Source organism: Aedes albopictus, chromosome 2, assembly GCF_035046485.1.
Source record: "Aedes albopictus strain Foshan chromosome 2, AalbF5, whole genome shotgun sequence".
In the NCBI taxonomy this organism is placed as follows: Eukaryota; Metazoa; Arthropoda; class Insecta; order Diptera; family Culicidae; genus Aedes; species Aedes albopictus.
Genome location: NC_085137.1, coordinates 488,717,747 through 488,742,833, shown reverse-complemented (window position 1 = coordinate 488,742,833; position 25,087 = coordinate 488,717,747). Strand labels below are relative to the sequence as shown.

The 25,087-nt window shown below is 40.6% G+C and overlaps 4 protein-coding genes across 4 annotated transcripts in view; 2 read left to right on the top strand and 2 right to left on the bottom strand.

Annotated features, from left to right (window-relative positions):
• Window positions 1–5,245: 5,245 nt before the first annotated feature.
• On the top strand, window positions 5,246–6,919 carry LOC109623152 (transcription factor grauzone). Its single transcript, XM_020077639.3, has 2 exons — window positions 5,246–5,508; window positions 5,569–6,919. Exons 1-2 carry the CDS (start codon window positions 5,377–5,379, stop codon window positions 6,886–6,888), a joined length of 1,452 nt encoding a protein of 483 aa, XP_019933198.3. The 5' UTR covers window positions 5,246–5,376; the 3' UTR covers window positions 6,889–6,919.
• A 229-nt stretch (window positions 6,920–7,148) lies between these two features.
• Window positions 7,149–8,819, bottom strand: LOC109623151 (zinc finger protein 530). Its single transcript, XM_020077638.3, has 2 exons — window positions 8,573–8,819; window positions 7,149–8,500 (listed from the first exon to the last, which is right to left on the bottom strand). Exons 1-2 carry the CDS (start codon window positions 8,702–8,704, stop codon window positions 7,235–7,237), a joined length of 1,398 nt encoding a protein of 465 aa, XP_019933197.3. The 5' UTR covers window positions 8,705–8,819; the 3' UTR covers window positions 7,149–7,234.
• A 1,683-nt stretch (window positions 8,820–10,502) lies between these two features.
• LOC109623150 (zinc finger protein 626-like) lies at window positions 10,503–12,173 on the top strand. The gene is made up of 2 exons (XM_062849323.1): window positions 10,503–10,652; window positions 10,877–12,173. Exons 1-2 carry the CDS (start codon window positions 10,530–10,532, stop codon window positions 12,110–12,112), a joined length of 1,359 nt encoding a protein of 452 aa, XP_062705307.1. The 5' UTR covers window positions 10,503–10,529; the 3' UTR covers window positions 12,113–12,173.
• A 5,485-nt stretch (window positions 12,174–17,658) lies between these two features.
• Window positions 17,659–25,087, bottom strand: part of LOC109623149 (transcription factor mef2A) — a 45,427-nt gene continuing 37,998 nt past the window's right edge. Inside the window, exon 4 of the mRNA XM_020077636.3 lies at window positions 17,659–25,069. Coding sequence (XP_019933195.3) covers window positions 23,755–25,069 — 1,315 coding nt within the window. The 3' untranslated portion in view covers window positions 17,659–23,754. The remainder of the gene's footprint in view (window positions 25,070–25,087) is intronic.

Genomic DNA, 25,087 nt, shown 5'->3' with positions numbered 1-25,087 from the left:
CTTGCAGCATCAGATCTCATCAGAGTAGCCAAAAATTTCAGTTCAACTGATGCAAAATGTCAAAAATTTTCACTTTGTGTTTCTCAAGTGTCTGTGTTTGAATTAAATAAAAGCTTTTTCTATAATTTTAGGTTTGCGATGGCCACTACCACAAATCGAATTGAAAATGCCGATAAAATAATTCACTTATTGATGGCGGAGCAACAAATGATGTTGTTTTAACAGCTGCAAGTGCATCAATATACTACAAACCCAACCCACTTGGCGATCAAAAATATCCCTACACTCGTTACGCTCACTCAGTACCAAACTAGCCGAGTCCTTGGCCGAGTTTAATTCCTTGGGTCGTTCTTGCTATTCATGCTAATCCCCATTCAATACAAGCTCCTTGTCGTTATTTGTAGTTTTTGTTGGTCTAATTGCCGGAAAATATGTCACAAAATGTGATCATTCTGTATCATAACCACTCCATCATATGACGATTTTATGATAAAATTTCCAAATTCCAAAAATGATATAAGCATTAATTAGCTTTATGTGTAACGTTTTCCTAATCAGTCCATCCACTAACTCAAAAGGGAATTGGTCAATTCAATGTATGTAAATTGCAAATTTTTTCGAATGAGAATCTCAGGCATTAAAAAACAAACTAGGTCGAGTTTGGCAGCCCAAGTTTTTCAACCCTTCAGGAAACGCGCCGTTGTAAAAGAGCGCCTTCTGAAAGGTTGAATAGACAAAGACTTAATAGTTGAATGAAATAGCTGCAACATTTTTTTTTATGTAGGAAAAGTTTATGTTGCCGAGCGAGTTGGGTATTTGTCCAGTTTGAAGTGGGTTCATGAAGTTGCGGCCAAAAATGATTTGATATTTCGACGTTAGGTAGTTATTTCCCTTCACTGCAAGTTTTATTCCATGTGTTGCGGTTTTACCAATGCTGGTGGCCATCACAAACCTAAAATTAAAAGAAAACCTTTATTTTTCCATACATAAACTCTTGTAAACCTTTGTAAACATCCAAGATGAAAATTTTTGACATTTTGCTGGAGTTGAACTGAAATTTGTCGGCTACTATGATGAGCTTTGATGCTGCATGGGCTGTCGGCAAGAATTGTCATAGTTGAATCACCCCTCATCATAGCGTAAAAAGCTGGATAGAATAAAAAAGTATAATATATTTATGCAATTCAGTATCATAATTTACATTTTATATAACTCATTTTAATATCATAATGGCCAATTTTTCCGAACTGGCTCATTATGCAGTTGTACAATGTTCAAAATGCAACTCATTTGAGTTGCATTATGAACATTATGCAACTCAAATAGGTTGCATTATGAAAAAAAAAACATTGCATAAAATTTTGTATGGAACTCGTAGCAAAACTCGTTTTTTTTCAGCACTTTTCGTATTTATCCAACTCGGCAAGCCTCGTTGGATGAATGTACGACTCGTGCTGAAAAAATAAACTTTTTGCAACTCGTTACCAAGGGTGCGACCATTCATTTGCAAAGATTTACATTCATTTGCTATTATCTCAGTTCAGAAGCATGCTATAGAAAAACAATGTATGGATGAATTTAATCTTGTAGTTTTATCTGAAAGTTTGCCGAATAACATTGGGGTCGCAAACGTATACCAAAGTCGTGAGCGAGCTGTGAAGGCAACCCGAATAAAACGGTATCATACAAAAATCATACAGGTTATCATTTTTAGATTATTCATAGTATAATAAACTGGATTATAAATCAACCATACGACGAATCATATTAATGATATTGGTTATCATACTCGGAGTTTCAATGATAGACCGAATGGGTTGTTAAGTATCGTTACCATTCAAAAATGCATTTTTTCTCGAACAAAAATTTCGGTGAATCATTCATATTATAATCGTTTTATCATCGGCTTTATGATACAGGGAATAATAAAAACAAAATTGAAATATTTCACCAATTCTGCTTTACCGACACAAAAAAAGCACACCCCTGCGGACACTTGTCTGATTCTGTCAACTCTGCTTGTACCATCGCAGTCGTTGTTTACCTTTGCGTTGAGTTTTTTTTTACTTCGATGGAACGGGAAGGGAATCGAACTGTGTGATTGCTGGGATTACTGCAGTAGTTTTTCTCAAGTGGTGTTTACGCGCGGGACTACTTTGAACCAGTGCTCGCGGTCGGCTGAAAGGTGTAAAAGTTAACAAGGTGCTTATGGATAACTAAAAGTGCAATAGTGATGTGGGGGAAGTTTCCAAATGCTGTTCGCGACTTCAGCCGGAAAGTTTAATTAATCATCGCGAAATTTATCAAGTGCGACAGTGAATAATTAAAACGTGAAATGGAAATTATTATCCACAATGAAGGAGGCGAAGTCGACAGAAGATGCTGGAATGGCAATTAGTTTTCGTGACGTGGGGAAGTAAAATAACAGAAGTAGTATACAAAGTAAGTGGAGCGGTAAGTGATTTTCAAGGTAAATAAATCAATTTGATTTTTTTTTTTTGAATTATGGAACGTATCTGTACTTGGTAAGTCAAAATCACAATTGCTCCGTGTTCGGATTGTCTATGCTGACTATTCTGGCCATGCTTCAACGCTGATAACATTGAAAAATGTATCATTGAAACTTTTACTGTATCATTACAAGTATAATTATTATTGATGTAATGATACTCGTAGAATAATTAATAATCCCAATTTTTCACTCTAAATCATTGAATTATTCACTTATTATCAAGTGCATAATAATCATTCCATGAATAAACATTGTATGATATGAACGATACCGTGAATTGTATTTTTCTATTCGGGAACTCTCCACGCGGTGAATGTAAATTACATTCACGCTGTGGAGAGTTGCCTTCACAGCTCGCTCACGACTTTGGTATGCGTGTGCGACCCCAATGTTATTCGGCAAACCTCAGATAAAACTACAAGCCTACAAGGTTGAATTCAGCCATACATTGTTTTTCGATAGCATGCTTCTGAACTGAGATAATAGCAAGTGAATGTAAATCTTTGCAAATGATTTTTTTTTTTGTTAAAGTGTAAAGGGGGTGGATCGGACCTGGTGTGATGGTTAGAACACTTGACTAACACGCCGAGGACCTGGGATCGAATCCCACTCCCGACAAACTCGCAAAATGTGATTTCTTCCTTCGGAAGGGAAGTAAAGCGTAGGTACCGAGATGAACTAGCCTAGGGCTAAAAATCTCGTTAATACAGACCCAAAAAAAAAGTGTTAAGGACATCCTCCCAGATCATGAACTATGGTGTGATTTTAATGTTTGGGTTGTAAAAAAGCCTATTTCGTAGAAATTTCTTAATATTAATTTCAAGAATTGTACAGTTTTGAAGTCATTACCGGTAAACAATTTTCAATCAAATTGTGCTTATGTTAATGGGAAACATTTATTTTTTTATAATACACTGTTTAACATTTGTCGAATTACCCTATATGTATAAAAAAAATACCTGCAATGTTCTGAAATAAAACGTAAGGTACACCGAGGCAAGTTGAAACGGGTGGGGCAAGATGAAACAGCGGGTTAACATGATGTTTTCCAATGATGATCAACAGTTTGATCGCCATAACACATATTTTTTGATTCAAACAATTTTTTAACGAAGGAAAAAAATCCAAATTGTATTGGAATCTATTTCAAACCCGTTTCAACTTGCTCCGGTGTACCTTAAAGTAAAACAGAGCTACAGTTTTATTTTTATGACAATTGAAAACTGCCCTTAAAATCAATGTAAAAAAACAACTGATTTCGGCTTAGTTATGTCCTTGTGGCGCCCGAGCCTTCCAAATAATCGAATAAGTAAAAAAAAACTGCCCTTGTTAGCCCGTAACGTAGATAGATCACCTCAGAATGGTGCGTTGCGGCGTAAGTTCTACCAAATCAAATTTTGATCTTGAAATTTTCCTGCCTAAAATAATCAGGCAGTCGTTTACAAATATTTCTAGATCAAAGTTTGATGCACTTTTTTGATGTTTATGTAATATTGTTGTTTCAATTTTGCTGCTAATCAATATTTTATTTCAGCAAGATTCAGGTAAATGTATTGTATGATACAAATTAGATTGTAAAAATATATAACTGTGGCGAGCGTATCACTAATATGTAGCTTATTCGACGTCAATGTTAATATTATGTAATATTTCAGATTCTCAACCGAAAACTCAAGTAATACAGATTTCGAGGAAGCCAGGACATATTGGGCAGATAACTATTTCGGAGCAGTCTAATAATGATGTACCTGAACGTTGACCAACCGCATCCTTTGGAGTACCCTTCCACTAACAACACCTGGAACAACACTCATATCCTCTTGACACCTAGGCCTGAGAAGTCGTAGAACTTTCTACATCTTTCTTTAGGTGTCTAACTAACCATCCTTTCATATTTCTCAGCAGTCGCAAGGACGAGGCCAGGAAAACTCTCGACTGTTGGAGGATTGCGTCAGTCTTGTCGAGAAGTCAAAGATAAGTCTCCAATCTTTGTGTTTTGGTATCCGACGATAAGGACGCAATCCTCATAACTGTGGTCTATGGCTGTACTACCTACGAAATTTGTGCGACTTACTTAATGCTTATTTTTACTTTTTCAGTGGTAACCAGGTAAATGATTAAACCATGACAATTTCTCGTACGCTTTTTCGCCAAGGAAAGCACCCCATTAAACCCTATCCAATTTCCAACTCCCGATATCTATGAAGTGGGCCAAGTTCTTGGACATATTCTGAGTAGATATCTAATCAACTTTTCCTCCCCGTCCCGCTGATCGTAAGGACCTGGCCAGGTGTCGAGAGTTCGTTAAATGAAAGGTTTGTCAAGTCCCAGGCAATTTTTCTGGCGCATTGTCGATAGAGAAAACAGCCACCCCAGGATGTGTACGGTCGGCCATGCTATGCTATGCTATGCTAAGTAAAAAAAAACTGCCCTTGTTATCAATGCTCTGCTGAAGATGCCCAGAAGCAGTTCTAGAATCTAGATGCACTTTGAAACTTACAGCTGCTGGAGATGACCTTACTGACATTTAAAATACGCACACTCCAAAAATTATCTGATTTTGGGACAAATTTGATTTCATTAGAAAATGGTCTAACAATTTTTTGCTAATGGAAACACTGCATCAATACAACTACACATAAGCAACATCTGTACACAGATGCATATGTATATCTATAGATTTTGACAGGGACAATTATTATTGTGTTCATTTTTGTTATTTGAGACCTTTCCCAGCAATACGATACAATCCGCTTGGATCACTTCCCAAATCAGTAATTTCAAGTGTGTTATTTTGTAAAATCTAAAAGGAAGATAAACGCAAGATATTTCTTGCTAATTCAATAAGATTCAATACAGCAACAATGGAAATAGAAGTATTGAATTTATCGACTTCGTGCCGTTTATGCCTGGCCCCGACTACCCGAAGGGATGCGAAAGACATGTACGCCGAGGCACAACTGATAGAAATGGTTGAATCCATTTTCAGTATTTCGGTGGGTATTCGATATTATTCAGAGTTAAACAATATGATTTGAAATCTTGCTCGTTTCTAGTTCCAACAAACGGAATGGTGTCCCAGAAAAATCTGCAAAGATTGTCAAGCCCTGGTGGCGAAAATCTACGATTACGTTCAGAAGGTCCGAACCAATCAAGATTATTTGCAATCGATCAACTTGAAACAGGAATCTCAGTCAACCGAAAAAACTGCCCTAGATGAGGCAGTTTCGGATAATGAGATTAAGGACGAGCCCATCGTAGAAGACGTTAAGCCAATGGAAATAACACTCGAGGAAGATAATGATCAGCAGCTGGAATCTTCAACAGAAGATGTAGGAGTTGAGCAACTTGAAGATAATGTTTCCGATGTGGATGAAGAAGTCCTGCCCAAGAAAAGGAGAAAGCGTAAGGTGAAAAAGATCAAATCTGTGCCAGAAAATCGAGAACAAGAGGAAGAGCTAATCAAACGATATTTTACATTTCGGTGCGATATCTGCACTAAAGAATCACCCAACTTTAAAGCACTGAGTGATCACTTTCGAGAAGCACATAATACGTCCGGTTACGTAAAATGTTGCAATAAGAAATTATATCGACGATGCCGCCTATTGGATCACATCTCTAAGCACGAGAATCCGGATTCTTTTCGATGTGACATCTGCAACAAGACCTACGCCTGTCGGACAAGTCTGGAGTTGCACAATATGCATATCCATCTGTCGGAAAATGAAAAACCTCACAAATGTTCTATATGTGCAAAATCCTTTGCCAAAGACTATCAGCTCAAATGCCACATGGTGCGACACGTGTCTGTCGAATGTCGAGAATGTGGGAAGACCATGTCCAATCGGTTATCCTTGCGGGACCATATGATCAATCTGCACGGGGGAGTCGGCCAGCCGAGGCTTTGCGTCTGTGACACCTGCGGAAAGGAATTCCGATCGAAGCCCGCTTTCGAGAAACATGTCCTGCTGCACCAAGGCATCGTACAGGACAACAGTATCCAGTGTCACCTGTGTCCGCGGTGGCTCACGAACAAAATGGGACTGCAGAGGCACATTCGCACCCAGCACAGCGAAACGGGCGATACGTTTGTGTGCGGCGATTGCGGAAAGATAGCACCGAATTCATCAGCCCTGAAGCAACACCGAAGGGTGGTCCATGCCGAGATGAAATATGAATGTGAAATTTGCGGCAAGCGATTTAAGAGGGCGATCTCGCTGAAGGAACATCGAGCGATCCACACGGGGGAGGCTCTTTACTCGTGCCGGTTCTGTCCGATGACGTTCATATCGAATGCCAACATGTACTCGCACCAGAAGAAGATGCACCCGGACGAGTGGCAGAAGTCGCAGGCGGAGAAACTGAAGAAGTAGTTTGTAATGAATCGAATAATCACGTTTAAAGTGCGGGAAAATAAAAATATGTACATTTAAACGGTTGTTTTAATTGCAATCATTCATCATTGTCACTCTTGAAAAGTTGATAAATTAGCACGATCTTTAATCAGAAGACGGTGAGTTATATTCCTTGCTCGGTCTAGTCGATGATATCTTTGGTATTTTCTCTAATTCATGACCATAGTGTATCTTTTGGGAACTTACCTAGATGGAGCCTAAAGTAATTGTACTACGAATGTGTTGAGCATTCACTTATTTATTATTCAAATTTTTTCTTGCTTATCTTACAGCTATCATAGTACGTAAATACACAAAAACTCCTCTAATCGATTAGCCTAGCAGCCTTCTGTTTGGCCTCCATCCATTCCAATGGATGGCGATTCTTTCGATGCTGATACAGGTTCGCATTGGAGTTCATTTCCATTCCACAGAACTCGCACGAATACAGTTTCTCTCCTGTATGGGCCGCTGCCCGGTGTTCCTTCAAGTTGATACTCCTCTTGAACTGTTTGCCGCAAATCTCGCACTCGAACGTCTGCCCTCCGTGGATGTTGCGTCTGTGGTTGACCATGGCCTTCATGTTGGGGTACGTTTTGTGACACACGTTGCATTCGGCTTCCTTCGACTCGTGTATCTCGATCATGTGTCGCCGAAGCCGGTTCTTCCGGCTGATCCACACGTTGCAAATTTCACATCGAGCTCCATCCTCTCGAGTCAGCTCCTTGTGAACCACACTGTGCGAATCCATTGCACCTCGAGACTTGAATTCCTTACCACATACGTCGCAGATGAACTGTCGCTCCTCAGTGCTGTGCATGATACTCATGTGACTCTTCAGATTGTACACATTCGACAAATTTTTCTTACAGATCGGACAATCTACCCGGTCATGCAGTTTGAGGTGAGACTTCAGAGAATTCTCTTTCATGAATGATTGAGGACATTTCTCGCACTTGAATGGTCTATCCACATCAGTCGCGTGCTTGTTTGAGTGATGAACGCGTAATGCCTGTTGATCAGCAAATCCCTTGCCACAAACTTCGCATTTGCATGGCCTCAGATGAAGATTGATGTGGTGCATCAGCTTGAACTTGTACTGGAAACTCTTGTTGCACTTCACACACTGGAGCGTTGGCTTCCGGCCGTGCGCTTTTTTGCAGTGCTGCTTCAAATGTTTGAAGGTCTCAAACACAGTTGGACACGTATCGCAGTTAAGGGTAAAGTATTGTAAAATCATGCGATCATCATCGGATACTTTGACCTCTTCCACTGGTGCTTCAGATGCGTCAGATTTGTTATCGTCCTCCTCATCGGCATCTTCGTCTGCAATCTCCGCATGTACCGTTTCCATCGGTTCGATGTTGTCATCTTCAAAGGATTCCTCTTTTTCTACTTTGGGCTTTACCTCTTCAAATATTGTTTCATTGTTCAGTACTAATTCGTGCTCTTCCTTCACTTCAGGGAGGAGTATCATAGATACCAGCTGTTCCTGATTACATCGTATAGCTTCCACGAATCCGTGAAAATCCGTAATCTTCTTGTTGCATCCTGAACATACTTTCGTTGGAAGTTGGTCGTTGACCGCGAACTGGAAAATATATTCGACATGTAGTCGCTTAGTCCATAAATTTAAATATGTACATGTTCATGAAAATCATACCAAAACATTGCAAACTGCACTCAATTTTGACCGGAAGGTCTCATCGTCCATGGACGAAGCAGATCGTTTTCCCGAGATAAGACATAAACACAGTCGGCACTTCAGATCCAGCTGATCTGCGATTGATGCCATTTCACCGAGTTATTGTGAAAAACACCTATCTTATTGTGAAAGACAAAATTGAAGTTATACTAATTCGATATAGGTACTCTAGTCTAAACTAATGACATAAAGATGATTTTTTTGTTGTACGCAGCTCTGCTGTACAACCTTGATGTACGAGTAAAGCGAAACTTCAAAGCATAAGCAATATATTTTGTTTATTAGCCGTGTAGCGTGTAATGGGGCAAGGTGAGCTCTAGAAAGAGAAACCGACTTTGAGCTGAAAGTTTTTAGAAATGGAGCATCCCTTACTTCGACAGACTCTCATAAGTCAGTTACTAAGTAAGTCTTGTCATAGCATATGCTAGAAACAAATAATTAGAAACAAGTATTGTTATTTTAATGTAAAAATGTTCTATTTGAAAAGCAAATGAAATTTTAGTAATGAATTGAGCGATCAACTGATGGAAATCGGCTTGCAAAATGGACTGTTGTGGAAGATATACCATAGTATTGCTAACTCATTTCACTCTCTGCGCTCCTACAACCATACCAAGCAAAATGCATACAACGACACATTTATTACCATATAAGCCATAAGGTCAACTCCATCTAAAGGCTGCAATAGGGTGAGTCGATTTTGCCCAGGCTTTAGGCACGCCTATATCAATAGCATTGAGAGACCGTAGACGGGACAATTTTAGACGCTCCGTTTGACAAACATATTCGGGCTAGTACAGGATTACCCCGACAAACCGTCGTGGTGCCACAAAGGGCAAATGCCCCCGAATACTAGTTCAACACTGCACCAGAATGTCACAAGCACAAATATCAAGAAATCAACTCCTAACAATGGTGTAATTTCAAAATTAAACTGCATATTTGTGCGCTTGTTGGTGTAGGTTTTTGAGATTTTTGCGTGAGTATAAAAGGCGACCTTCTTAGGATTCCAACAAGCATGTCCTTAACTCGTTGTTATTTGTTAATTCGCTTGTATTTTATTATTGATATCATTCCTTCACATGTACTGGAAAACCAACAATAATGTTTCGCTTCACTTTACTTAAAGTATAACTTTAGCGTTACTTTACTTAAGTTACTTTTTTCTTAAACATCGGATCACTTTGCGGTCTTCGACAAAGTTGTTGAAAAATTAAGGAGAGACTTGTTAGGATCCCAAAATGGCCGCCACAATGGCCGACTTTGGCACCTACTCACGATTTCAAGCGCACAAATCTCTTCGTAAACAAAACCAGCGCACCTGATCTTTTCATTTTAAGCTTATTACAAGTGAGCAAGAACAGAATAATAAAATGCACTGTTGTTTGAAACTTGCTTCTTGAGATTTGTGCGTTTGAAGTTCTGATGACGTTTGTCCTTAAGATTTCTTCATATATTTGGTCAAGCTTTACCATACAAACTTCAAGCTCGTTGAGCGCTCCTTAGACTTAATCGATTTCACTCAAATTTTGTACCTAGCTTCTGGAATCCAAAACAACTGAGGTAAGACTTGGCATTTTTCGAATTTCAAGTTTTTCATTGAGAGTGAGCCACCCTAATATTTATAAATAGATTTAGTCAGTTTGGGTCACTCTAATACATCTAATACATAAACCACAAGAATAGTATGATAGTATACTTATACACCATGCTAGAAAATGACAGAAAATTTATCATGACAGCAACCAAACGTTCAAAGGCACATAGCATAGAAAGCTGTTTGTAAATACACCGCAGCCGTCTGATTATTTGCTGCGGTGAGTTGAAGATTTACTAATCATATAAAATGATTGAAATAAAAGTATTATGCTAATGTAACTCTAATTATTTTCAGCGCACACATATACGATTTATCATGGATGCAGTCCAGCTCGAGGATAAGTGCCGATTATGCCTTGACTCAGAAGGGTCTCGAGCGACAACATCGCTGAACGATGAATCTTTTCGCAAAATGTTGGATTCCGTCTGCAACTTGTCGGTATGTATTGTTCCCTAATATCCCATTCATTTCCTTTTGTTTTATTGGTATAATCGAGTTTGGATTAGGTTCCTATATTTCTAAACATCTTACATATTTTTTTTTTGTGGGAGACTTTACCGCTATGCGGCATTTGTCTCTATAGCTTTATATTTTGGTTCCTGTCTACTAATCTATACAACGACACTGATTACATCTGATACCATTCCTCAATTACTTTCCAGTTCGTAATCAGCGATCAGCTTCCATCCAAGGTGTGCTGGCAGTGCTCATCGAAGATCACAGAGTTTCATGGTTTCGTGCAATCCATCCGATGCAATCAAGAAACGTTGCTTACCATGCTTCCGCTCACCATGGTCAAAGTGGAAACACCTGCGTTGAACAATGAAATATTTCTGGAAACTGAGATGCTTGAATCGACGGTGAAACAGGAAGATTTCTCGCCGGAAGAAGACAAAACAGATGAGGTGGATGTTGCACCGATGAGCGAAGATGAGCCGGACAGTGAGCCGGAATCGTCAGAAAAGACTGTTAGAATTTCGGATGACGATCTTCTTATTAAACAGTATTTTACCTTGAAGTGCGATTCGTGCTCAAAGTCGTTCGACACGTATAAACAGTTGAGTAAGCATACGAGGCAAGCTCACAAGAAGAAGCCCAGTTTCCAGTGCTGTGCCAAGACATTCCAGGCAAGGCACGTTATGCTGCGTCACATCTACACCCACTTGAAACCATTTAAGTGCGACATATGCGACAAGGCATTCCCCTACCAGCAGACACTTGTACAACACATGAACATCCACATGACCGATAAGGAAAAACCATACAAATGTACCAAATGTCCCCGCAAGTACCCCAAAATGCATTTGCTACGGACGCACGCCAGGTCCCATGATCGAGCGGAATGTCCTACTTGCAAGAAAACCTTTGCGAACATTTACGCCATGAGAACTCACACTTTGGCATTTCACAGTGATGCCACGAGGTACGTCTGTGACGTTTGCGGCAAAGAGTTCAAAACCCAACGACAGGTGGCGTCGCATCGGTTGGCTCACACGCAACCAACACTAGAGGACGGAGCGCGGTGTGAAATCTGCAACGTGTGGATTAGCCGGAAGGAACGGCTCCGTCGCCACATAACCGAAATACACGAATCGAAGGAAACCGAATGCGACATCTGCCACAAGACATACCCAAATCTGAAGGCGATGCGGAAGCACAAATCGCTGGTGCACGTGGCGTTGAACTTCGAGTGCGAGGTGTGCGGAAAGAGGTTCAAAAAGGCTCTCAACCTGACGGAGCACCGGGCGTCGGCGCACACTGGCGAGAAGCTGTACTCATGCGAGTTTTGCGGAATGGAAATGAACTCCAACGGCAATCTGTACGCGCACAAGAAGAACAAACATCCGGTGGAGTGGATGGAAGCTAAACAGAAAGCTAATCGATTGACGGATGGGTAGGGAAACTTGTGGATGGCTGTTAGATGCGAGATTTGTTTCAATAAAAATAAGTTGATCGGTATGGCCTAGTTATTCTTATTTACCTAAAGGAATCATCATATAACGGTGTAACATTGGTCGGCTGGAGTTACTGAAATAGTACGTTGTTGGCTCGCCAACCATCTTTATGAAGCTAAAGTAAATCTATGTAATCTATGTAGCTGTTTGATATCAAGTATCAGAATCCAATGAAATAATGTTATGCTCCTTACCAACGGCGTAACCAGCTTTTTCTTTTATCTTGCTCACTCTCCTAAACAAACACGAAAAAAAGAGGGATGGAAAGAGCATCTATTGGCAAGGAACCGGCAGCAGTTAAGTGTTCTCCACTGATGCACACCAGGTTTCACTGGCGGAAATCAGCACATCTGATTGTTTTCCATGCATATCTTAATTTCGCAGAAGCTGCTTTCGCTTCCATTCAATGTCGATCTTAATGCCGCCATTTGTGCCTGTGTTGACCGTATTTGCATCCAACGATTTGGTCTTGTTGACGATGATGGTAAGACCTGCCGTCGAGGAGCTGTCAGCAAGATCATCGGATTCATTCTGCGTATCAGAGCGCCGTTGTGCTAAGAAAGCAACGTCGTCAGATAGTACGAGTTGATTTTGATGCTTTATGGTGATGGGTTATCTCAGAAACCCGCAATTTGATTCGCGATCGATGGCACCAACCAAAATCTCGTCGATTACGATGAGGAATCGCAGCGGTGATAGTTTACACTACCCGTCATAAGTATAGACTCACAAAAAGTATTGCAACAATATTACATCACCCTGACTCACCTCGATATCTCTAAAACCAGATCATCATACAAAAATGCCGCCGTCAGAAAAATTGTTGCTTTTGGGCTTCTGAATAACTTTGTTGAAGACAGGATCTTTGTAAGTCCTCAGGTTTTGAAGATATCAAGGTGAGTCAGGGTGTTGCAATACTCTTTGTGAGTCTATACTATAGATAGTAGAGTAAACATAGATCCGCGAACATCGCTGAGTGAAATGTTTCAAGCGTGTGAATAGTGTTTTTCAAGAGTGCGACGATTGATTTTGACGTCATGCGCTCCATTGATGTTGTTGGAATCGTGACGTCATGCTCGTTTGGATACAGATTTTGACAGTTCGTTTGGATACAATGGATTCATCTTCGCGGATCTATGTTTGTTCTACTATTATCGTCGCACCACCAAATCGAAGTCGTCGCTAGAAGCACATGCGAAGTTGGAGCTGCGAAGTAAATTTGAATCTATTTTTTCTGTTGCGCATCATTAAGCTAATTAAGAGCAACAATATGCACTAATCCAAATTGAGTTGCGACATTTCTAAGTATGTTAAAAATCAATTTTCGCACGTTCGGTCACTTTGTATTTCGACCAAAAGCATAATATCTATAGTCTATACTAATGGCGGGTACTGTACATCCTTACCTTACTCCTACAACGATCCGGATGGGGTCGGACAAGACACCGTTGCGCAGTACTCTGCACAAAAATGCCGCGTGCTGTGCTTGAATGAGGCTGATGATGAGGGGTAAACTTGCGTCTGAGGGCTCCCCACATATTTTAGAGATTGAGACGGTCAAAAGCTTTCCGTAGTCGATGAACACCAGATAGAGAGATTCTTGGAATTCATTGGTTTGTTCCAAGATGATACGGAGCGTGACCCTGTCATCACCTCATCGTTAGATTGCGTGGCATTGCAGGAAGATTTGAACACGCTATTTGTGTGGTGCGATGACAACGGGATGCTGATCAATGAAAGCAAATGTAAGGTTATCCCAAGAAACAAAACTAGTTGAACAACAGATTCTCAAGCTAAAGCTTGCTTAAGAGTGGTTTGTTCCACTCTTGTACAGCAAAAATGTTTGTTAGGTAACTTTCACTCGCCGCAACACTTCAGTCAATAAGCAGTACTTCATCAGATCGACTCCAGTAGCCCGTGTGCAGTCTATTAGCGACCTCGGAGTATTAAGGACAAACGTATTGAAATCCCGCTTCAGCAGAGCATCAAAACTTCAAAAACACAAATCTCAAGAAGCAAGCTTCAAACAATAGTGCATTTTATTATTCTGTTCTTGCTCACTTGTAATAAGCTTAAAATAAGAGGCTCAGGTGCACTGGTTTTGTTCACGAAGAGATTTGTGCTTTCGAAATTGTGAGTAGTTGCCAAAGTCGGCCATTGTGGCGGCCATTTTGGGATTCTAACAAGTCTGTCCTTAATCGACTCGATAGTTCGGTTCAACGAGCACATTTCTACAGTGATTAGCAAAGCATGCTCAGCGTTAGGTTTTATTCACCGGCATGCTTCGGATTTCACTGACGCACTGAAAACACTATTCTGCGCACTAGTTCGGAACATTTTGGAGTATGATGCTCCAGTTTGGACACCGTTCCATTTAACGCAAACGTCTACAACGTAGATTCTTGCGGTTTGGATTACGGCACCTTCCATGGTCGGATCCAACCAACCTTCCAAGTTATCCAGACCGTTACCAACTCATCAATTTAGAATCCTTGGCGGCGAGGAGAGTTAAACTTCAGCGATTGTTCGACTTTGATCTCCTCAATGGTAACATCGATTGTCCAACTCTAGGTGAAATTCCCTTGAATTTCCACGTCGATTCCGTAGCTCAACGCTTCTTGCAATCCTGCTTCATAGAACCAACTACTATGGTCAAAATAGTCCTTTTTGTGCGTGTTTGAAAGCTTTTAATGTAGTTAGTGCAGACTTCGATTTTAATATGTCTAAATTAGAGTTTAAGAATAGAATTGGGAAACTAGTTTAATCAAACAATCTGTGCGTCCATGACGAAGATAGTGAACAATAAATAAATATGGTCCACATAGAATCGTCCGGCACGGAATCCTGCTTGCTGTCGTCGGAGAGTTGTGTCAATCATCTCCTGTATCCGGTTAAGCATCACTTTGCAGAGAACTTCGTGAATAATACACAGTAACGTGATGCCCCGCCAATTATCGCATAAAGTCAGGTTACCCTTTTTGGGTACGTTTACTAAAACGCCTTGCATCCAGTCGGCCGGAAATGTCGCAGTTTCCCATATGTTGTAGAATAATTGATGCAGTACCTAGTTGTGCAGATACTACCAGCTTTGAGCATCTCGGCTGATATGCGATCGACCACCGGGGCTGTGTTCGAATTGATGCCGTTTCTATCTCCTGTAATAATGGACTTTAGGGGTTGACGGGTCGAACTCTTGGCGGATCATGGTGAGATATTGGTCGCGTAACCGGGACACAATGTTTCAAAGGTGCTCGAACAAGCGTTAATCAATAACTGTCCAGACGTGTCTTTCACAGGCATCGTAGCATTCATCTTAGTCCCACTAAGGCGACGTGAGACATCGCAGAGAAGACGGATGTCGTCGGTTTATGCGGCTTTCTTGCCTTCGTCGGCAAGGGAGTCCACCTACGCTCTTTTGACCCGTCTACAGGAGCGTTTCACTTCCTTCTCGAGAGCCGAATAGCGCTGACGAGCTTCGGATTTGGCTCCTCGTGTTTTCGCTCGCTCTATCGCGGTATTGGCGTTCCTTCGCTCCTCTATCTTCCTCCAGATTCCATTTTTGATCCACTACTTTCTCCGGGTGCGTAGCTCACCCAAATTATTCTGAAGGCGTTCCACTTATCTTCTACACTTCCACCTTCCGGAATAGGGTAAATCGGGGTAGTTTGGCCACCCTAAGCAAAAGTCGTTTTGACATGCAGAAAACAACGACAAATCTCTCGTTTATCGTATAATCATAATAATTCTGATAATACTACGCAAGATACATGAAAATATCAAAGTCAATTCATGTTTATATGAAAAAAGAAGATTTTTGAAAAAAGTTCGATTTTTGCGTCGATTTTAAACCGTCGGGGTAATTTGAGCACCCTATTTTCAATGAAGATTTATTTCGCCTAATGTAACACAAACTTAATATACACCGATAGACATTGAATTGTAGTGTGTCAACTTTATTTATACAGAAAATAAACTAATTTTAAAGCTATCTAATGTATTTGAACAACAGGAGTATTATGTGTTGTTTTTATTCAGCCTTCTTCGGGGTAATTTGGGTCGGCGTCGGTGGTGTAGTGGTAAGCGTGGTTGCCTCTCACCCCAGTCGGCCGTGGTTCAATTCCCGTCGACGCCGATGGGATTTTCTGAGACATAAAATCCGTGATCACGCCTTCCCTCGGATAGGAAGTAAAGCCGTAGGTCCCGGCCCATGTGTTGATGGGTTCGATATGTAGGGTCCTCAGGTGTGGTGGCTGTCTCTCTGGGGCGTCGGAATTTAAGGCTTAGCTCCTAGACCCAGCCGACGTAAAACACAACTGGCGCCGAACGGTGCTAGTTGGCCAGAAAAAAAAGAAGAAGGGGTAATTTGGCCAACGTTTTTCAATTTTATTATTCTAATTTACTGTGGGCTTAAACTAATTCGTTTTAACGTTTCAATGGCATCCATATCAGACCAGTTGTAGAGCTGTAAGGTCGGTTTGTTAAAAATATTAGATTTTAGCTTTAGGTGATTTTTATGAGGTGCTCAAATTGCCCCATTGGCCAAATTACCCCGACTACTCTAGTCACAACACGGTTCTCCTGTTTCTCGACGAAAGACCTTTTCATCGCAGAGCGTCTTCCAGTCGGCGTGTGTTGATCCGTCGCCCGATTTTCTCCTCCTTTCGATGGATCCTCACAATGCGCAGCCGGATCTCGCCGATTAGGAGATGATGGTCAAACCCCCTTGAAGTGTAAGAAATCCCCACATAACTACACTGAGGATACTGTTCGTATGTTTTTCATAGTTTACATCTTATGAATCAGTTATTTTTATATTTTTCATCATTTCATAGTTCTCGTATGCTTTTCATACAATAAAATGCGAAATCCATAAGACTTGTCGTATGAAAAATCTCATAAGAAGCATCGTATGAATATCATAAGATGTGTTATGAATCACCATTGCAAAGAAACAACAAAACCTTTTATTGGCTTCTAACCACTCCAACTTTCGAAGCGTCGATGGGCATATGAGTAAAGTATGCACTCGCCAACCTTGACGTTCCTGCTTCAATTCCAGGTGGCAGGTTTTTTTAATTTGTGCAAAATACTTCATAAAAATATGTATGATAGTCATACGACAGTTGCAGTTTTCATACGTTTTCGGTATTATTTTCATACGTGAGTGTTATGAAATTTATACAGTAACAGTATGACAATAATAGTTGGCGCTTTGAATCCAAAATCATAGCTCATAACTATGATTTTCGCCAGAAATTCTTGTGGCAAAAAATCATAGTTGATTCGTATGATTGTCGGAGTTGCAGTATCCTCAGTGTAGGTAACTTTCCAACTATTCAAAGCATTTTTTTTTTAGATTGTAGTTTCGGAAGCTTAAATGCAACGAAACTTTTAACATAGTTCGAGTGAAATCTAACCCAAAAATTGTTGAGAAAGGATAGTGATATCTTCACCACTTGACAAAAAATCCCCGCGACAACAACCTCACATTTCTGGATAATTACATTATAAAATTGTTTATTCATTTGTTCTTATGTCTGCCCTTTTGCCTTTTTCTGTCTATATTCGCTTCTAGCTTTCTTCTGCTATTATACTTTTTTTTTGCGTTTGCATGTCAGCGCATTCTCTGTTGTAGCTCTCTATACATAATAAATCATTTCTGTATATGCTGGATGTATGGGATTCCCAGTAATTTAAAACTACTTTCTCATTGTAAGTCGTCTTCTGCGTACTGAGTGTTGGGAGTTCTGTTTAGAATGAATGGATTTCGGCAGATTTTTGTTTTCCCTATTAATTGAGACTTTTCTATCACCACTGTTTGTTTATAATTCTTCCAGAGGAAAATAATAATACGTTTGCGATAAAGATAAAACTAATAAATACATTCGGTTTTCAATCGTGTTCGATAGAGTTCGTATATGCCAATGTCTGGTTTCGTTTCTCACCTAGCGGAATGGAGGGGACTTGTTTGATTCGAATAAATATTGTGTATAGTAAATTTCATCTAACGATATCTCTTCCTCCCAGACCTTACTCTTTCTTAACATCTAAGAATCTCTCCTTTTGCCCACATTTTTTCCAGTATTTTCCCCCCAAATTGATCAACAATATGCCGATTCTTTCCCACATGTTTTGCTCCCCCTGCCCCTGTTTTCTTCTTTTCCTTCCATCAGAGAATATTTAATAATTCAGTTATTTAATAGCATTTTACTTATTGGTTGATTTTCGTTTAAAATAGTTACAATTGCTAAAATTTGTAAAATTTATACGGAAATGAAACGTTTTTCTGATGAATAGCGTTATCGATTACTAGTTATGATGTTTTTCCTTGCATATTACTCACGTCCGCTCTCTCAATAAAACACAGAATCACTCAAAAACGAGACATAGAAAATGGAATACTAATTATAGCGTTTTATCGTCGAACCCTTCCGTCGCATTCAAACACCAAGCGCATCAGTGAGTTTTTCTATCCTATGCTACTACACGGAGAGCAAAAAGATCAACTAAATCGGCGCCTGCCTGCTTTGGCGCCACTTGTTTCTAACAAGTAGATAATGAATGAATTTCTCCTATCCTAAGTAGAGTGGATTTTTGCGTGATTTGTGTCGCCTTTTGTTATGGTGGATCTTTCCGATCGTGGTGACGACGAGTAATGAAAAATGGTGATACAAGTGAAGATAGGATGATTACCGAAACGAATGTTTTGCGATTTTGAGATCAAACGCAGGGTCGTCATCGTCGTCCTCGTCTATATCGGAGTCATCGTGCCGACTTTTAAAATGGGAGTGATCTCATTTGGCATGATGCCGATTGGAAAAGCGCCGTTTGGTATAACAACAGTTATGTTTCTCCTTTACAAATGTGCTATTCTTCATATTATGCCAAATGGCAATTATTCCGTATGGCATTGTGCTAAATGGGGTACTCCCTTTTTGATGAAAGTAGTAATACTGACGGCGATGAACAATTTTTACGGTGTTTCTTGAGGTGGAGCAAGAACTTTTCCAGATGAGCATATTTGGCATTATCTGCAATTGTTCACTAAGGTATACCTACATACTTGAGTATAACTTCCAGTGGCTCTACCCCATTTGGCATAATGCTATTTGGCATAATGGCGTTTGGCATATTGCCATTTGGCAAAAAATCCATTTGGCATAACGGCCATTTGGCATAATAGCCATTTGGCATAACAATGATTATGCATATTCTTTCTAAGAACGCTGTTCTTCGTATTATGCCAAACGGCATTATGCCAAATGGCCATTATGCCAAATGGCCTTTATGCCAAATGGCATTATGCCAAATGTGGTAGAGCCCTTCCAGTTGAACTGTAAACGAAGAACTTAATAAACCGGTCAATGGTTTCATGAGGAGACCTTAAGGAACATAGCATATGTTTAGCTGGAAATAAGTTTCATCTGTTGAAGAATGATTTATTTTTACGATTATTTTATTAGTGTAGAATGCGTAACTAGGTAAAAGAAGTTTCAGAAGAACTAGAAAAAATTCGAGACGCAAACGTTTAATGATTGGGAGTTAGGAACGACATTCCACAAAAGAAAATATTCACGTTCTTGTTCCACCGTAGAACTGAGGCAAGTAATCACATATGTAGGACTGAACGATTCAAACTAGGCAGTCATTTGAACGTGTCCCGCTTGGGACTCAATTCAGATAACCTATATAGAATTCACCTAATACACCTAAACAAATATGTCGAACTCTTGCGAAGCCGCAGTTCGTTGAGTAGCAGCAGTTGTAGTACTAATAGTAACTATAGGACATAAGTGCAAATCAATCCGTTTTATCAGCAGTCGTAAAACACGCATTGGCTCTGGGACTATTTGACTAATAACGTGAGAACGCAATTACTTGCGATACACTATGTAAGAACTGCGCCATTGCTTCAACAAGCCGTGGCGGGCGTGGCCTAGGAATCTACTTCTGAACTCGCACTTGTCACTAGATAGTACAGCTTTTAAACTTCATCTTATGCCTTCTGACCTTCTACCTCATACCTCTTTAATCTAGCAAGTTGACTGTTTCATCTGAGTTCTTTTATCTCCGCTCGTCGTCTCGCCCGTCCCCATAGAACAACATCACACGCGCAACTAATTTCTAAATACAAATATGGTACAAAATTTTGGCTGATCGAGAGACAAAACTAGGGAGTACAAATGTGCCACTTTGGCGGATCCGAAAAACACATAGGACATACCCTACGTTCAACATGGCGGATGTATGTATTCTCTAAACCGAGTCAGTTCAAGCGTGTCGTTCGTCCTTTCCATCTGAGCGAAAACCGGAAATCTCTATTTTTACAGTGCCTTTTTGAAATAGTGTTACCCTCTTTCGCTTACGTGCAGTTACTGCAACCATCGCCGGATGAAAAGGTATAAACCTAAAATCTCACATGCACAGTCATATTTGCAGTCGTCTCTCTCACTGGTTTATTGGAGTTGCGTTTCGTTTTTTTTTTGTTTCATGTTTGCTGTTATCGTGTACTTTTATTTGCTGTTTGTTGGTTTGATCATGCTACATACTTAGAAAAATTACTCGCGTAGCTAACATAGCCATTTGGGTTTGATTTCTTTTGCGATTTTTCTGTTATTTTGCATTTGTAAAGTCAACAAAAATTGTCGGAGAAAAAGCTCTCTCAATCCGATCGGTAGTCTCAAGGTAAATGGTTTTTGCATTCTTCTGTGTGAACTTCTTGCTACGAAGATGCATGTTTTTTGGGGTTGCGATTGAGTTTGACAGGACCAATCCTGGGTTATGCTTATTCGGTCGTTTTCTCTTCCTAACATATCCTTCAAAAACAGGTAAGTAAGTTTTCCAACGCGGTCTGATGAGCAGATTTGGTCTACTGGACATAATAACATCAGACTTAAATAATGTTCCTCTACGAATATAAATTCCTCGATTTTTCCTGGTCTTTCAAAGCCGAGTGAAAATTACAACGCTGTTACATCTATGCACGCAACAAAAACACGTATTTGATCAACAAATTGAGATTTGAATTACGAAAATAAATCAACGTGCTTCGGTGAGACTCGAACCCATGACTCCTAATTCATTCGACAGGCGCTTCTTTGCTCCAAGCTACAGAGCCACTAAAGACCGGTCCAGAAAGTATGGACGCAGTAAGAAAATACTGGCATTTCATAACTATTGATGACTAATTCTTTTTGAAAGCTACATCCTGTTGGTCAACCTATTTTCTCAGCATTTGTATAACGGTTTTTGCGGTTCCAACAGTTTATTTCAAAATACATGAACTTTCAACGGAACATCATTGAAAAAATGTGCACAAACGATGTACAGAGTTTGGAAGGTCACTTAGGAAAAAAACAAAATATGGTGGGAGTGAGTCAAAAAATTGTGCAACCAGCAATTAGCAACCACGATGGGAATAACACGTTAAGGTGAAACTTCAGAGAATACAAACATGGCTGCCACAATGGCCGACTTGGTCCCCTACTCACGATTTCAAGAGCACCGATCTTGAAAATTCGTAAACAAAAGCTCTCGATTTGGAAAAGCTGCCTCTTTTTGAAAGTGAGCAAAGCCAGGATAAACAAGTGCGGCTTGATTCGATGCTTCGTTCGTCAGATTTGTGCCTCTAAAGTTTGTATGCAAAATTGCAATGGGATTTCTTGATGTTTCACCTTAAAGCATAGGCAAAAATTGGGTAAAAAATACAGATCCTGCTATCCCTCGTTTAGATAAACAAATAATGAAGGTGTTTGAGCACAACAAAAAACCTTCTAACTGAAGAAGCATGAGAACAAGTGTAAAGAATTACAAAATAAGGTGTCATACAATGAAAAGCCAGAAACAACAACAACAATTTTCAGATAAGTAACTTTAGATTTAAGTTTATCCATAATCGAAGGCCGCCTCAGGCGGTAAAGATTAAATAAATAAACAACAACAAACCTTCTAACTAATACAGAGCGGGGTATGACCAAAAAAGTTGCCATTTCGAATTCCAATGTTCATCGTGGCAACGAACGTTTGAATTTTTGATCCTATAGTAAGCAGAAACAGACAAAACGGAGCCCGAAACAAGAACCATCGATCAGGCCCAGACTACTGAAGACTACGTACGTCCATGCTTTCTGGGGCAGTCTTTATATAAAAAAAAAAAAACTGAATTAATCCACCTATGGTGAACAGAACCCTTCTTACACTCATTAAAATTATTGTTGTATTATTCGTATGTATGATTGTGATTTTTGGGTGAAAGAAGGGTAAAAAGGAATTTATTGAGATTACTCCCAAATACTCTTCAAAAGAAATCTCGGTAACTAAATGTCCAATCAAAATAAACTACAATACAATTGTACGCGGATGTTGTAGCTTTCATTTGATGCTAAGAGAACCCGAATCGAATGACAGACGGCTGAGAAATTTATTATGATACATTTTATCAAAAATCTCTCAATAGCTTAAATTTTATTACTCCTAAGTACTCCTCGAAAGATATCTCGGAAACAAAATGTCCAAACGGAATGAAATTCAATAGCATACTACTAGGATGCTGCACCTTTCATTTGCTGATGAGAGAACTCAAATCTATTGACACACGGCTGATTCATTTATTATGAAGCATTTTGTCAAAGACCTCTCAAAAAGTTAAGTTGTATTACTCCAAAGTACTCCCCGAAAGATATCTCGGTTACAAAATGTCCAATCGGAATGAAATTCAAAAGCGTTCTTCTAGGGTGCAGTAGCTTTCGTTTGGGGCCTTAAGAACCCAAATCGGTTGATAGACGGCTGAGAAATTTATGGTGATACACTTTGTCAAAAATATCTAAAATAATTAAGTTGTACTACTCCCTAGCACTCTTTGAAAGATATCTCGGTAACCGAACGTCCAATCAAAATAAAATTCAATAGCGTTCTACTAGGATGTAGTAGCTTTCATTTGCTTCCAAGAGAACTCAAATCGGTCAACAGACGGCTGAGAACCGTGAGTGACATTTTTTTGTAACATACATACACACACACACATACACACACGCACATACAGACATTTGCTCAATTCGTCGAGCTGAGTTGATTGGTATATTTGACTCGGCCCTGCGGGCCTCGGATCGAAAGTCGGTTTTCCAAGCGGTATTTATACCCTTCTTATGGGTGTAAGAAGGGTAAAAAGGTAACTTCTAAAGAATTTACCACAATTTTATCACTGGCGCCGTAATTTGAGTACGTTGCCTTATAAAAATCAGGAAATAGCCCGTTCAATGATGTCGTTCTTCAAAAAAAGTTTTACAATCGACTTTGTAGTACAGCTAGCATAAGGTTCAACAGTTTAATCTTGTTTACTAACCTTATTGTTACATCTAAATCAAGTCAATCGCAATCCCGACACATGCACTCCTCGCAAATCATTGTATGACGTCCACAATTATAAAAAAACACATCCAATTGGCGCGACCCCAATGATAAATTCAGTCAAACTTACCTTTCTCCTGCGCATCAACCACAGGCTATTTACACACTCCATCCTCACCTCTACCATGCACCATCCCCTCCTTATCACAAGTGTCTGCTGCAGCACCGCCTCCCCACCCTTACTTGGCCGCAATGGTAGCGGAACTGTTCTCAATAATCTCCCCCGTGCCGGTGTTACCTTCCATGTGGTGATGATGGTGATGCATCAGACTTTCGTCCACTAGCAGGTTCAGCTTGTTGTTCTCCGCCGTCGTCGTCGTCTGCTGTTGCTGCTGTTGTTGCGTAGCCACCGGCACCGACACTGCTGCCTGCTTCGTCGGTGTCGACGGTTGCTGCTCCTTTTTGCTATCCGATGACGATTTGTTCCGCCGGAAAAAGTTCAATCCGCTCTTTTTACTACTGGTCTTGACCGGAGTATCGGGAGCCGGAGCCGGAGTATTCGAATCGCCACCACCACCCGTCCCGCCATCCTTGTCCTTGTCCTTGTCTTTATCTTTCTCCTTGTCCTTGTCGTTGTGATGGTGCGACGAGGACTTGTCACTGTTCGACGACTTGGAAGATCGGAACATCGGGAAGAAGTTATGGCTAGAGGAATTCTTCGATTCTTTCTGGGGCGGGGCGGGTGACGTCACTGCCGGCACCGTCGCCGCCGTTGCTTGCTGCGTTGGCGAACTGGGTGATGTTTGTTGCTTGGAAGCTACTGGCACTGGGTTACTAGATTCGCTGTTGGCTGCATTTGATAATGATGACGATGGCGAGGTCGCTGCGGTATTCTCTGACAAAGTAGGCGGTGTATCTCCTTCTCCGCCCGCCCCGGTTGTTGGCAGTGTGAGACCATTGGTTTTCGGCGATTTTTTACCGCTGGCCGGCGGCGATGATGAGAACTTCAGACTTTCAGTTTCTCGGTTCAATTCTTCGACGCTGCAGACGCTGTTCAGCGGTTTTTCACTGGTGGCACTATCTGGGACATCGCACGGATGCTGTTTCTCTGAGTTCGGTTCAATACTGTTTGTAATTGCACTTTGTTGATGCTTATGGGCCTGTAGCAAATTGCTGTTAGAGCTATTGTAGTGGTCATGGTTGAGTGGTTGGTCTCCCGCTATATGGCGACCGTGATGATGATGATACTGCGGTTGTGGTTCGTACGACGATTGGTCGTACTGAGCCTGACCAAGTCGGAATTGGAAATCTTCCTGTTGCTGCTGATAGTGGAGATGGTGCTGCTGTTGCTGAGGTTGGTGTCTTGGCTGATGAAGTGGCTGCTGTTGAGATTGCTCGTACGAAGGAGCCGAATCGGGTCCGAATTCAGTGTATACGACTAGATTTTCCGGTGGGCCACTGTCGACGCGTCCTTTGTCGCGGCAAGCCTGCACCGCACTCCAGACATCTTTGAGCTCACCGGAGAGATCACGATCCTTGAGAATTTCTGGTTTCCTGTGGCATGAAGATGAT

Bases quoted from the DNA above. Each gene is read 5' to 3' on its own strand.
- LOC109623152 (XM_020077639.3), top strand. From the start codon at position 5,377: ATGGAAATAGAAGTATTGAATTTATCGACTTCGTGCCGTTTATGCCTG. The intron at 5,509-5,568 runs GTGGGTATTCGA...GCTCGTTTCTAG, and splicing joins AATCCATTTTCAGTATTTCG to TTCCAACAAACGGAATGGTG.
- LOC109623151 (XM_020077638.3), bottom strand. From the start codon at position 8,704: ATGGCATCAATCGCAGATCAGCTGGATCTGAAGTGCCGACTGTGTTTA. The intron at 8,501-8,572 runs GTATGATTTTCA...TATATTTTCCAG, and splicing joins GTGCAGTTTGCAATGTTTTG to TTCGCGGTCAACGACCAACT.
- LOC109623150 (XM_062849323.1), top strand. From the start codon at position 10,530: ATGGATGCAGTCCAGCTCGAGGATAAGTGCCGATTATGCCTTGACTCA. The intron at 10,653-10,876 runs GTATGTATTGTT...ATTACTTTCCAG, and splicing joins ATTCCGTCTGCAACTTGTCG to TTCGTAATCAGCGATCAGCT.